The 14,538-nt window shown below is 42.6% G+C and overlaps 1 protein-coding gene across 1 annotated transcript; it reads right to left on the bottom strand.

The window, feature by feature from the left end:
• Positions 1-3,851: 3,851 nt before the first annotated feature.
• Positions 3,852-8,139, bottom strand: LOC147114682 (cyclin-dependent kinase 5 activator 1-like). The gene is made up of 2 exons (XM_085992530.1): positions 7,499-8,139; positions 3,852-6,968 (listed from the first exon to the last, which is right to left on the bottom strand). Exon 2 carries the CDS (start codon positions 6,896-6,898, stop codon positions 5,990-5,992), a length of 909 nt encoding a protein of 302 aa, XP_085848656.1. The 5' UTR covers positions 6,899-6,968; positions 7,499-8,139; the 3' UTR covers positions 3,852-5,989.
• Between the last annotated feature and the right edge of the window lie 6,399 nt (positions 8,140-14,538).

The raw sequence follows: 14,538 nt of genomic DNA, 5'->3' as shown, positions 1-14,538 counted from the left end.
TGCAGTCACACTAGATTTCCATCTATGCTATGTTACACAAACATCAACCCATAGGGATGCACAGGAAACAGGACAAATGCATTAAGCGTTCAGATCATAATTAACACTCTCAGTCTTGCACATTAGGCCTTTGGGAGCATTTTGAATCAGTGCAGTACTATTCTGAGCAGCAGACACATGCACACTGGTAACTAGAATCAATTCATTCAGACCTGCTAACATTATTCAGGCGAGAGGAAGCCTCCATTTCTTCCCCAACTGGAACCCACACTGTATTCAAGTCTTTAAGTGGAATGTTTAAAATCACATTTTAACTGCAAAGCCAGCATTTAGATAAATACCTGGCAAGCCACCCAGCTGTAAGTCAACCACATTGGTGAGGGACTGGAGTCACATACAAGCCAGACTGGGTAAAGACGTCAGGTTGTCCATCCTTAAAAAAGGACATTAGTTGAGTTTTTATGACAATCCATCAGCTTCACAGTCACTTTTACTGATATCAGCTTTTTATTTTCTAGATTAAATTCTCAAACTGCCATGGTGAGATTATAAATTTATGTTCTTTGGATTATTAGTCCAGGCCTCTGGATTACTAACCTAGTAACATAACCACTACACTACCTTAGCCCATTATCTAGCAATCTATAAACATAGAAACATAGAAGATAGGAGCAGGAGTAGGCCATTCGGCCCCTCGGGCCTGTTCCGCCATTTAATGAGATCATGGCTGATCATCCAAATTCAGTATCCTGTCCCTGCTTTCTCCCCATATCCCTTTAGCTTTAAGAAATATATCCAACTCCTTCTTGAATATATTTAATAAGTTGGCCTCAACTGCCTTCTGTGGTAGAGAATTCCACAGGTTCACCACTCTGGGTGAAGAAATTCCTCTCATCTCAGTCCTAAAATGGCTTACCCCTTATCTTTAGACTCTGACCCCTGGTTCTGGACTCCCCCGCCATCGGGATCATCCTTCCTGCATCTAGTCTGTCTAGTCCTGTTAGAATTTTATGTTTCAATGAGATCCTCTCATTCTTCTAAACTCTAGCAAATATAAGCCTAATCGACCCAATCTCTTCTCATACGTCATTCCTGCCATCCCAGGTATCAGTCTGGTGAATCTTTGCTGCACTCCAATCATGGCAAGAACATCCTTCCTCAGATAAGGCGACCAAAACTGCGCACAATACTCAAGGTGTGGTCTCACCAAGGCCCTGTACAACTGCAGCAAGACATCCTTGCTCCTGTACTCGAATCCTCTCGCTATGAAGGCCAACATACCATTTGCCTTCTTAGCCACCTGCTGCACCTGCATGCTTACCTTCAGCGACTGGTGCACAATTCTTCCAGTTGATATGCCCTCTAACCACATGTTTCCAACCATTCTTAGTTTTTTTTAAATTTGTTCCTGGATATGGACATCGCTGGTAAGACCGGCATTTATTGCCCATCTCTAATTGCCTGAGAAAGTGGTGGTGAGCTGTCTTCTTGAACCACTGCAGTCTGTGTGGTGACGGTACTCCCACAGTACTGTTAGGAAGAGAGTGCCAGAATTTTGACTAGCGATGAAGGAACGGCGATGTATTTCCAAGTCAAGATGGTGTGCAACTTGGAGGTGGTGGTGTTCCCAAGCACCTGCTGCCCTTGTCCTTCTAGGTGGTAGAGGTTGTGGGTTTGGGAGAAGCCTTGGCGAGTTGCTACAATGCATCTTGTAGAGTAAATGGCATCAAGTTGTCTATTTTAAACTATTGTTCTATTGGTTTTGTGCCACTAGCGACCAGTAAACCTACCTCAGATTCAGGATGCCGAGTCAATTAAAATTTTCAAAACCGAGATGGATAGATTTTTGTTGGGTAAGGGTATCAAGGGATAGGGAGCAAAGGCAGGTAAATGGAGGTTGATGTACAGATCAGCCATGGTCTAATTGAATGCTGGAGCAGGCGCGAGGGGCTGGATGGCCGACTCCTGTTCCTATTTCCATATTCCCCAAGGCCAACGGCCAGGTGGACCTAGTATGGGTGAAATTCCTCAGACCCCCTCCCCCTCTGCCGTAACTTTAGCTCAAGTTTGGCAAAACCCTGTTTATGTGCACAAGTGGAGTTTCCAACAACATTAAGTCGTTGGATCGGGAGAAGTCCAAGGAAACTCCCAACTTTTTTTTAAAATTAAAAAAGACCAGTTCTTCCAATTGGCTCAGATTAGCAAATCCTGCAATTTTAATTTGGGATCGCTCTAGGATCACTCCTTGGGAGCTACTGTTCTAGCACGGCAAGAAGTCAATATTAAAAACACAGCCCTAGAAGTACTTGTATTGATCAAAAAAATAAACTTCATCATTGTCAAGATGCCTCCAAAGATTTTAGTGAAGCAATGAAATCTTTGTCAGACCTCCATACAAAAAGCAACAAAATGAATAACTACTTCACTTTTTTTTTGTTGGTGGGCATTGGTTGAGGGAAGAAGGTTGACCAGAGCACAGGGGGACTCCCTGCTTTTCTTTGAACAGTTTAAAAAGGAACCGTTGAGAGAAGTCTGACAAACATCATCTTGATCAATGACATAAGAGCTGCATGTCTCACCAAATGGTAGCAGAATGTTTCCAATAGGTGAGGGGTTCAGAATGAGTGGCCATAGATACAAGATTAAATGGAAGAGATTTAGAGCAACAGTGTCAGTCGTGGTTCAATTGGTAGCACCCTCGCCTCCGAGTCAGAAGGTTGTGGAGTTCAAATCCCACTCCAGAGACTGGAGCACAAAAATCTAGGCTGACACTCCAGTGCAGTGCTGCACCGTCGGAAGTGTGGTCTTTCGGATGAGATGTTAAACAGAGACCCCATCTGCCCCCTCAGGTGGACGTAAAAAGATCCTATGGCACTATTTCTAAGAGCAGGGGAGTTATCCCTGGTGTCCTGGCCAGTATTTATCACTCAATCAGCAGAACAAAAAAAGTGTATTTGGTCATAATCACAGTGCTTTTTGTGGGAGCTTGCTGTGTGCAAATTGGCTGCATTTCCCACATTACAACAGTAACTACACTTCAAAAGTACTTCATTGGCTGTAAAGTGCTTTGGGACGCCCGGTGGTCGTGAAAGGTGCTAGATAAATGCAAGTCTTTTTCTTTAGAGTTGTGGAATTCACTTTCAGGGTTCGTGGTTGAGGCAGAAACTGTCAACATTTAAGGTTAGATTGGATAGGTGGATGATGGAAAAGGGATTGAAGGAAAAGAGGAACAGATAAGTGTGATAATAAATATTTGAAGAGATGATTATGCAGGGCTGGCAGGCAAGCGGGATTAGTTTGGGATTGCTGTAGCAAAAGCCTAGCACAGGCACGATGGGTCACCTGTAAACACAGATTTGGCAAATAATTTTCACCCCCCATTAAAAGAAACAGCACAACTCTAGAGCTGTAACACATCTGAAAACATAAGGGGGCTGGTAGAAATCATTCCAGCAAATCTCAGAATATTCTCATTCAGATGTTCAGACTTTCTCCAAAATTTCCGGTTTATATTCCAGAGTCCCAGCGTTTGAATTTTTCCTGCTAATTTCAGCCTTCCTGGTTGTTTAAAGAAGTGGAAAGTAAACAGCAAAACAAAATAAGTTGAGACATGCACACTTTTGAGTTACAAGGTCCAACTGTCTTGAACACTTTTGTATTCTATACATAACATCTCAGAAATGAAGCAGTAGTTTAAACATAGAATTAAATACACCCTCAGTCAGTCAGAACCCACAAAAGGTGGAAGGTGCAAAGAGGGGCTCAAACTTTGAAATTATTCTATACGCCACCAGCTCACAGAAGAAAAAAAAAATTAAATAACACTGACAAACATAACCTACTCCCCAATACTGGCAAAGAGGCTTGAGAGAGATGGTTATAAGTTAGTTTACATTTACAACATAATAATTTAAATAAAAAAGCTCTCCAATATAAATGCTTGCATGCTCACCATCACTGTAGCATTATATTTACATAGAATATTCCAGAATTTATTAGCAGCATTGGCCTAGCTGACTCCTCTTGGAAAGTCGTAGGGCCACAAAAGGTTTCCTCCGATTTTATTAACTTTCATAGGTAGCTTCCCTTTTCCATTTCATGCGTGAACATCTTACTGGGAAAACAGTGGTCCCAAGATGTTCCTGTTGCACCCACCTCCCACCAAAAAAAAAACACATCTGTAAATCTCTGCCCAGCAACAAGCCTGAGGGAGGATCTAGCTACCTGTAAATCAGAAGAGGCTCATGTCCAGCATGCATCCATCTCATTTGGCTGCAGATGCAAGGCAAATAGAAAAAGGAAAGCAGTCCACCTCAAAAAGATTGATGCTGGGTTCTCCTGACCCAGAGTCAAAAATTTTACAAGCAGCTACACTGACAAGGTGCCTATTTCTCCACAGGGAATACTCAAGCATTGATTTTAAAAAGGGACAAGCCCAGTTATACACAGCTTCATTTTACCAGCTAAACATCAGAGACCCCATGAGCAATTCCACAGAAGCTCTGCTAGTTTTGAATATTTTTGACCCATTGATTTTTTAAATTAAAAAACCCACAGAAAGTTTCACAGATTTGCATTCTTTTTTGTAAACTATGTGAGTGACATCACCAAAGCAGACCAGTCATCAGGTCAGGTGCTTGCGGTTCAGACCCTTAGGTAATTTTCCACCTCATTCAGAACGGATAATCAATCAAGCTATTTACAAGCTCCCAGCTTATGGCTCTGGTGAGTTCCCTTTCCTTCTGCCAAAATATAGTTAGCTTTCAGGGTTGCCAAACCTCCAGGTTTGTCCTGGAATCGCCAGGCGACATTAAAGATTAATTTCCTGACTGCTGTGAGCAACCCCCCAGAAAAATCATTGGGGCAAAGCGTTTCGCCCCTCCCCATTTTCTTTGAACACTGATTTAGTTAGTTGCAAGAATACTGGAGATGGGGAATAGAGGCTGTTTGACTGGAAGGGGCTGCTGGAAGCAGGAGTCATGTGATGAAACCACCAGGAATATAGCCAACTGGAATTGGCAACCCGAGACTTTGCAAATGATGATCACCATAATACAAAAGACACTCCACCCTGCAGACATTTGATAAGAAACCATATGGCTTCCCCTCCTAGTGTTGCAAGTTATAGGACAGACAGGTTTTCACAGGGGCCTAGTTCAGATCCCCCTGCTACCAGCCTCATTTTCCACGACATTAATTTGGGAGGGGGTGTGAGGTGACCCAACACAACAGGAAGTGAGTTGAAGGGCAAAGGGTAGGGGTGAAAAAAAACGCATTACCTGTCTGCCTGTCCGTGGCCTCATTAAGTGTTGAGAGATTATCTTCACAATAGATAGCAGCTTTCTCATTTATATAAAAAAATCGTATTTAGAAAAATGGGACACCTTTTTAAATATAAATACTGAGTGGGACCATTGAGAGAGCGATTTCCATCACCAAAACACCATAATTTTTCCATAGTTCCCTGATCCTATGGTGAACCAGGTGGTCTGTAAAGTTATCAGTTTTCTGTACAGGTTGTCTTGTTACTTCTATCTATTAATTGCATTTCTTTCTGCAATCGTGGCACTGTTTCCCTTTGAGTAACTGGCACGGTTTTAGAAAATGGAAGGGGGAAGGAAAGCCCCAACAAGGTATCAATATTTGAAAGGGGCAGATCCTCAGGAGTGCCTAGATTAACATTTAGAGAGGTTCCCATGCAAAAACACAGTTGGTAAAAGCATTGTACAAATACCCATTTAGGTCATTGCACCCGGCCTCTTAGAGGAAAATCGCAATTATCATTTTTCCGTCCACAAAGATGATACCCCTTTAAGCAAAAAAAGGGCCCAACATTTTCAGTGTTAAATAATCGCAGAAGCTTCCTGTGAAAGCCAAAAGGAGGAACACTCTTTAAATTCAACGTCGTTTATTTAAAGATACCGGCAGCAACTCTTTCTAACGAGTTGCCCACTGGGAGATCTCAGATTGAAGCTTTTTTCTCCATCAGTCACCGATCTAAAGTAACGGAGATCCTGCTAAAGTCATCTCGACTTCCTTCGTTTTTCAGATCCGCAAAGACCTGCGTGAAATAATGAGGATCCGCGTTGATCTGGAGCATCTTGGTACTCATGGTGTCAATGATGCGAAGGCACCGGTCCCAAAAAGCATCCTTGGCGCTCTCCACCAAAAAAGGCTTCAGCGGGTAGGAGATCTCGTTGCCCATGTAGGAGTAGGACAGATAGAGGCAGGTCAAGAGGGTGGCTTGCAAGTCATGCTCTGTGGCCACCTGGTCCCCGTCGATGACATCTCTACAAAGCAAGTAGACAAAGACCACGTTGGCCGGGGTGACGAATGCCTGGTCCTGCCAACCTTGGAGCAACAAGGAGCGGTCAACACTGCGCAACCAAAGGACCGGATCTGTCGGGGCCAAGTGCTTCAGCCTGTAACACCGCCGGCAAAGGAATTCTCCCAGACACTTCAATAATTCACTGGTAGACGCCTGGACGACGACACGTTTGGGAGATCCTACTCCACCGTTGTGAGACGAGGCCTTCTTGATGGAAGAGAGCTGCTTGGCGCTCAAGGGGTCACCGGGCACCTGGAGTTCATAGCTGGAAAGGTTGGCACAGGAGAGAGACTTTTTCACATTTTCACTGTTGAGGTGGACCACGTCATTCTGGTGACGATAGTTACTCGGGTTGGACTTTCTGGAGCTTTTCTTCTTGGTTGAAGCTACCAGCCGCTTCCAAGTCAAGGCTGGCATAAACATGGAGTGGCGCTTCAGGCTCTTCTCCTTCGGGCCGTTGCTCTTGGCACTTTGAATAGCGTGGTAGTGACTCAAAGGCTTGGAGTCGGCACCATCCTCAAATATACTAGATCTCCGACAGCCGGGAGACAGAGACAAGACAGTACCCATTCTACCCCGATCGTTTGCAACCAATGTCTAGGGATTATAAATCCAATACTCGAGGAGGGGGAAACGGCTCCTTTAAGGGGAGGCAAAAATAGCTCGATTAATTCGTGCAAATCTCTGCCGTTCAGCTGCTCACGATCTTAATGCATTCCAAAAAAACAAATTAGCAGAATCATCACCCATGCAAATCCTAGGGAACTTGCAAATTACCCTCCGCCAGAACCCAACCGGCACTGTCTGGTCAGAAAGCATGTACATATAAATAGCAATCAGCCGCTCATTTGAGAGCAAGGCAATACAAATCCAGCGATAGCTGAACGATTTCTGGATTAGCATCAATTTGCGACTCCAGCATCTGCCCGCCTACATGGCGAAATTGGTTAAAAGAGTCTAACAAAAATTACACACATACAATGCAATTCGATAGCCCCACTAAATGGGTATCTTTTAAATATATCTTCGATTCTGAGCCCCGGTACATGATCGACCATGCCCCACTTAATAAATGCAAACTCCTTTACACAAAAAAATCCCCCACACAATTGTTTGTACCAAGAGCTGGCCGGTTTAAAAAAATAATTGAAATAAATTCATGCATCTCACCTGCGCCTGGGGGATTCCTCTCCTCCTCCCGGCAACGAGCTATTTATTAATAAATAATAAAAAATATCTTCAGTGTTCAAAAGAGGCTGAAAATCGCCTTTTTTGGAGGAGGCTGTGTATCAAGTTGACAATCTAAAAGAGATTTCTTCTAACGCTCCGTCTGGCTCCAGCTGCATGTCTGAAACCAATCATTCAGAATCCCTTTCAATTTCAGTCTTCAGAACGTTATATGCAATCGGTAGAGGCAGTCCATCTTTCCGCTCAGTTTATTTTTCATCCCCCCCCTCTCGCTATCTCTCTCTCTCTCGCCCCACTCTTTTTTTGAAAGCTTCTCGTTAGAGAAACAATCCCCAATTCTTCTACATCCTCCCTCTCTAGTTGTTTCAGTGAAACCGACCGAGTCAGTTTCTGGGCGGAGTGAAAGTGACAAGGAATCTGCAGACGGCACACGCCTCCCTTCTCCTCCCAGTTCATGGGCAGAAAATGAAATTAATTCTCTCGGGGAAGTCGGTCTCTTTGCCATCAGGATGAATATCTTTTCTCCTTGTTTCTCCGCCATCTCCATTCCTTGTCTGTAGGATGTGATTGGATTTTAATTCAAATATGATTCCTCCATTTAATGTCAGTAGGTGAAAGAAAGGGCTGGTATTTATATAGCCCATTTTCACGACCTCAGGACGTCCCAAAGCGCTTCACAGCCAATCAAATACTTTTGAAGTGAAGTCTGTTTGTAATATAGGGAAATACAGCAGCCAATTTGCTCATAGCAAGGTCCCACAAACTGCACTAAGATAATCACCAGATAATCTGTATTAGTGATGTTGGTTAAGGGATAAATGTTGGGCAGGAGAAATCCCCTGATCTTCTTTGAATAGTGTCATGGGATCTTTTACATCCACCTGAAATGGCAGACCAGGTGACAGTTTAACATCTCATCGGAAAGATGCACCTATGTCAGTGCAGTAGTCCTTCAGTACTATGCACTGGTGTATTGGCCTGGATTTTGTGCTCAAGTCTTTGGAGTGGGACTCAAACCCACAACCTTCTGACTCAGAGGTGAGAATCTACCACTGAGCCAAGGTTGACACCTAGAATTTGGTCCACGGAAGTGAATGGTAAGAGATGGCCAAGTGGAATGATATACAGTAGTAATTAATGGGAATGAGTTGAACCACCTTGAATTCTATACAATAAGAATGAATGGGAAGGGTTCATCTATTCAGATTGTATATAATAGAAGTGAATCTGAAAAAAATAGTCCATGGACGACTCCATGCAATTGGATTTCTATACAGTAGGGTGAATGGGAAAGGGTTTGATTAATTGGAACTCCATTATCAACTTGTATTGTCACCTTTCAAATTTATTCTGTAAACACATAAATAGTAAAAGGATAGTCAAAGGAAGGGTGGGGCCGATTAGGCAGAGGGTGTGGCTGAGGTACTACATGAATAATTCACATCTGTCCTCAACAGAGAAGAGGATGCTGCCAATGTAGCAGTAAAGGAGGAAGCAGCAGTGATATTGGATAGAGGTACTTAAAAGGTTAGCTGACCTCAAAGTAGAAATGTCACCCTGTCCAGATGAGATGCATCCTAGGGAAATAAGGGTGGAAATTGCTGAGGCTCTGGTCACAATCTTCCAATCCTTCTTGGATATGAGGGTGGTGCCAGAGGACTGGAGGATTGCAAATGTTACACACCTATTTAAACAAGGGGAGAGGGATAAACCCAGCAACTACAGGCACAGCAGCCTAACATCAGTGGTGGTGAATCTTTTAGAGACAATAATTTGGGACAAAATTAATTGGCATTTGGAAAAGTATGGGCCAATAAATGAAAATCAACCTGGATTTGTTAAAGGCAAACCATGTTTGACTAACTTGAATGAGTTCTTTGATGAAGTAATGAAGAGGGTTGATGACGGTAATGTGGTTGATGTTATGTATATGGACTTTCAAAAAGCGTTTACCAAAGTACCACATAATAGACTTGTTAGCAGAATTAATGCCCATGGAATTAAAGGGACAGTGGCAGCATGGATACAAAATTGGCTAAGGGACAGAAAGCAGAGAGTGGTGGTGAATGGTTGGTTGTCTTTCAGGCTGGAGGGAAGTATACAGTAGTGTTCCCCAGGGTTTGGTATTAGTACCACTCCTCTTTTTGATCTATATTAATGACCTGGACTTGGGTATACAGGGCATAATTTTAAAGTTTGCAGATGAAATGAAACCCAGAAATGTAGTAAACAGTGAGAGGATAGTAATAGACTTCAGAAGGGTATAGATAGACTGGTGAAATGGGTAGACACATGGCAGATGAAATTTAACACGTTGAAGTATGAAATGATACATTTTGGTAGGAAAAATGAGGAGAGGCAATATGAACTAAATTTTAAAGTGGATGCAGGTACAGAGCGACCTGGGGGTGTATGTACACAAATCTTTGAAGATGGCGGGACAAGTTGAGAAGGCTGTTCAAAAACATATGGGCCCAGAAATTCGGGTCCCAACGTGTGAATACGCACGGGGTACTCACGCGTAGGCCCAACGAAAGTGCCAGTTTCGTGCATGCACTGCACATGCGCGGGAAACCAGCAATTCCGTTCCCCTGAAAGAAGGGGTTGACAGGTGGAACGCGTGCGCCGGAGAGGCAGCGCGTGCGCATCGAACTTACGTTTTTTTTGCAGGTTTCTCCGGAAGGGTAAGTCTCCAGCAGTTACACTTTTAAAAAGCAGGCGCAAGGTCTGCTTTTAACAAGGTAAGTGGTGAATTAATTAAAATTAAAACATTTTTTCCACAGGTTTATTATTTTTAAATACTTTAAAGAAAGGTAAGTTTATTTTTTAGCCCCGTTAGAAAATGTAATTAATTTTTTCAAAAATTTAAATTATTGTTTAAAATAGTTATTTCATGTAATTTATAGTTATTTAAAAAATGTGATTTAAAAAAAAAATTATTTGAAGTTTTAGTGATGTTTTGGGGCTTATAGTATTTATAGGTTTGACAGCTCTTCCGTCAAACTTATGAATGAAGCATTCCCTGCTACCATTGGCTCTCCATGGCCCACGTGATCCCAGGGGACGCATCGAATTAACTGCGTCCCTGGGATACGCAAGCACTGCGCGCCGACAGTTGGAGGAGGCCCAGGATCGGAATCCTACGCGGGCCCACAGCTCAATGGCCGGCGCGCTAGGTAAGTGCAGGTCGGGGGCTTGCACCTGCGGGAAGCCCCCAACCCGAATTTCTGGGCCATGGTATCTTTCGCTTTATTAATAGAGGAATAGAGTACAAAAGCAAGGAAGTTATGCTAAACCTTTATAAAACATTGGTTAGGCCTCAGCTGAGGTATTGTGTTGAATTTTGGGTACCACACTTTAGGAAGGAAGTCAAGGCCTTGGAGAGGGTACAGAAGAGATTTACAAGAATGATGTTAGGGATGAGGCACTTCAGTTATGTGAAGAGACTGGCAAAGCTAGGGTTGTTCTCCTTAAGGTTAAGGGGAGATTTAATGGTGATGCTCAAAGTTATGAAGTGTTTTAATAGAGTAGATATAGAGAAACTGTTTCCACTGGCAGGAGGGTTGGTAACCAGAGGACACAAATTTAAGATAATTGGCAAAAGAAGCAGGGGGAGATGAGGTGAATATGTTTCATGCAGCAAGTTATGATGATCGGGAATGCATTGTCTGAAAGGGTAATGGAAGCAGATTCAATAGTAACTTTCAAAAGGGAATTGGATATATATTTGAAAAGGAAATATTCTGCAGGCTATGGGGAAAGAGCAAGGGAATGGGCCTAATTGGATAGCTCTTTCAAAGAGCTGACATAGGCATAATGGGTCAAATGGCCTCCTTCTGTGCTGTATGGTTCTCTGATTCTATACAGTGTGAGTGAATGGAAAGGGATTTGGTCAAATAGAATTTTATACAGTGAGAGTGAATGGCAAGGGGTTTGATCAATTGGAATTCTATACAGATGGAGTGAATGGGAAGTGGTTTGATAAATTAGAATTGTATGCAGTGGGAGTCAATGGGAAAGATGTTCATTGAAATTCCTAAAATGCAAATTAAGGGATTTAGTTGTTCACTGGTGACTCCATAAAATGGGAGAGCTTAGTCAAGACACATGAAATCCCTGGTCTGATTAATTGGATTTTTCTGCAATGGGATTGAATGAGAAGGAGTTTGATTAATTGATATTCTATCCATTGGAAGGGACTGGGGAGAGGTTTGATCCATTGGTATTCTATACAGTGGAAGTGAACTGGAGGGGGTTTGATTTATGGTTCCTGATGGTGATTCAGGAGTGAAATCAAGAAGCACTTTTTCACATAAGCGGTAGTGGAAATCTGGAACTCACTCCCTCAAAAAATTGTGGTTGCTGGATGAATTGAGAACTTTATGCTTAATCATTTGTTTTTGAATTTGGTTTAAATGAACAGGATACAAGAAAAAGCTTGTATCTGATGATCCCTTTCTCACCTCTAGCCTCCAATTTCATCCTTTCCCTCTCTCTTTCACCCTCACTGTTGAGATCAAGACCCATAACACCACAACATCTTTTTTATTTGTTCTTGGGATGCGGTGAGACTGGCAAGGCAATATTTATTGCCCATCCCTTGAAGGCATTACGAATCAATCACGTAGTGTGGGATTGGAGTCAAATGTAGGCCCAGGCCAGGTAAAGGTGGCAGGTTCTGTTTTCTGAAGGACATCATTAGTAGACCAATTGGTTTTGTACAACAATTGTGCAGGTTTTTCAATGGTCTTTTCTGATGCCAGTCCACAAATTACCAGATTTATTGAATTAAATTTCACAACTTACCTTGGTGCACTTTGAACCCACAACCTCAGGGTAGTGAAGTACCATAACCACTAATCTACTGTACCCTTTTCCATTTCCTCAGAACTGTGGAACTCCTCACCTCCCTCAGTCCTTTCTTCCTCCTACAATCTGAGACGTAAAACTGAAGAATGACACTATCTGACAAATGATTGTAACTTAGCTCATTCTCCTCCCACACTTTTCAACATAGGATCAGGAGTTGGCTATTCAGCCCCTCAAGCCTGTTCTGCCATTCAATTAGATCATGTCTGATCTGCATCTCAATTCCATTTACCCACCTTGGTTCTATGTCCCTTGCTACCCTTACCTAAAATATATCTATCAATGTCAGTCTTGAAAATTTCAATTCATCCAGCAACCACAATTTTTTGAGGGAGTGAGTTCCAGATTTCCACTACCGCTTATGTGAAAAAGTGCTTCTTGATTTCACTCCTGAATGACCTAGCTCTAATTTTAAGATTATGGCCTTTTGTTCTGGATTCCCCCAGCAAAGGGAATAATTCCTTTGTATCTACCCTATCGAATCCCTTAATCATTTTAAATACCTCGATGAGATCACCCCTTTACCTTCTAAAGGCAAGGCAATACAAGCCAAGTTTAAACAATCAGTAATTGGGAGGCCTTAAAAGAGGAGATGGTTCGTGTACAGAGTGGACACATTCCCATGAGGGGAAGGGCATCTAAAGCTAGGGCTCTCTGGATGACTAAAGATATAGAGGTTAAAATGAGAAAGAAAAGACTGCTTATGGCAAATGTAAAGTTCATAATACATTGGAGAATCAAGCTAAATAGAGAAAGTACAGTGGAGATCTAAAAAAGGGAATAAGAGGGGCAAAGAGAGAATATGAGAATAGATTAGCGGCTAACATAAAAGGGAACTCAAAAGTCTTTTATAAACACATAAATAGTAAAAGGGTAGTCAAAGGAAGGGTGGGACTGATTAGGGACCAAAAAGGAGATCTTCTTGTGGAGGCAGAGGTATTATAGAATCATAGAAGTTTATGGCACAGAAGGAGACCATTCGGCCAATCATGTCTGCACGGTCGACAAAGAGCTATCCAGTCAAATCCCACTTTCCAGCTCTTGGTCCATAGTCCTGTAGGTTACAACACCTCAAGTGCATATCTAAGTACCTTTTGAATGTGACGAGGGTTTCTGCCTCTACCACCCTTTCAGGCAGTGATTTCCAGACTCCCACCACCCTCTGGGTGAAAAAAGTTCTCCTCAACTCCCCTCTAATCCTTCTACCAATTACTTTAAATCTGTGCCCCCTGGTTATTGACCTCTCTGCTAAGGGGAAATAGGTCCTTCCTATCCACTCTATCTAGGCCCCTTATAATTTTATACACCTCAATTAAGTCTCACCTCAGCCTCCTCTGTTCCAAAGAAAACAACCCCAGCCTATCCAATCTTTCCTCATAGCTAAAATTCTCCAGTCCTGGCAACATTCTCGTAAATCTCCTCTGTACCCTCTCGAGTGCAATCACATCCATCCTGTAATGTGGTGATCAGAACTGTATGCCGTATTCTAGCTGTGGCCTAACTAGTGTTTTGTACAGTTCAAGCATAACCTTTCTGCTCTTATATTCTATGCCTCGGCTAATAAAGGAAAGTATCCCGTATGCCTTCTTAACCACCTTATCTACCCGTCCTGCTACCTTCAGGGATCTGTGGACATGCACTCCAAGGTCCCTCTGTTCCTCTACATTTTTCAGTATCCTACTATTTATTGTGTATTCCTTTGCCTTGTTAGCACTCCCCAAATGCATTACCTCATATTTCTCTGGATTGAATTCCATTTGCCACTTTTCTGCCCACCTGACCAGTCCATTGATATTTTCCTGCAGTGTACAGCTATCTTCCTCACTATCAACCACACGGTCAATTTTTGTATCATCTGCAAACTTCTTAATCATGCCCCTACATTGAAGTCTAAACATTGATATATACCACAAAAAGCAAGGGACCTAGTACTGAGCTCTGTGGAAACCCATTGGAAACAGCTTTCCGGTCACAAAAACACCCATCGACCATTACCCTTTGCTTTCTGCCACTGAGCCAATTTTGGATCCAACTTGCCACTTTGCCCTGGATCCCATGGGCTTTAACTTTTTTGAGGGAGGAACTGAAATAAATCAGTATTTGTAGGGAAATGGTGTTAGGGAAATTGACGGGATTGAAGGCCGATAAATCCC

The sequence above is a fragment of the Somniosus microcephalus genome, chromosome 7 (assembly GCF_052327205.1).
Source record: "Somniosus microcephalus isolate GS21.2 chromosome 7, FLI_Smic_1.0, whole genome shotgun sequence".
In the NCBI taxonomy this organism is placed as follows: domain Eukaryota; kingdom Metazoa; phylum Chordata; class Chondrichthyes; order Squaliformes; family Somniosidae; genus Somniosus; species Somniosus microcephalus.
This window is presented reverse-complemented; position numbering and strand designations above follow the sequence as displayed.

Excerpts from the sequence above, each read along its gene's own strand:
- LOC147114682 (XM_085992530.1), bottom strand. The coding sequence starts at position 6,898 with ATGGGTACTGTCTTGTCTCTGTCTCCCGGCTGTCGGAGATCTAGTATA.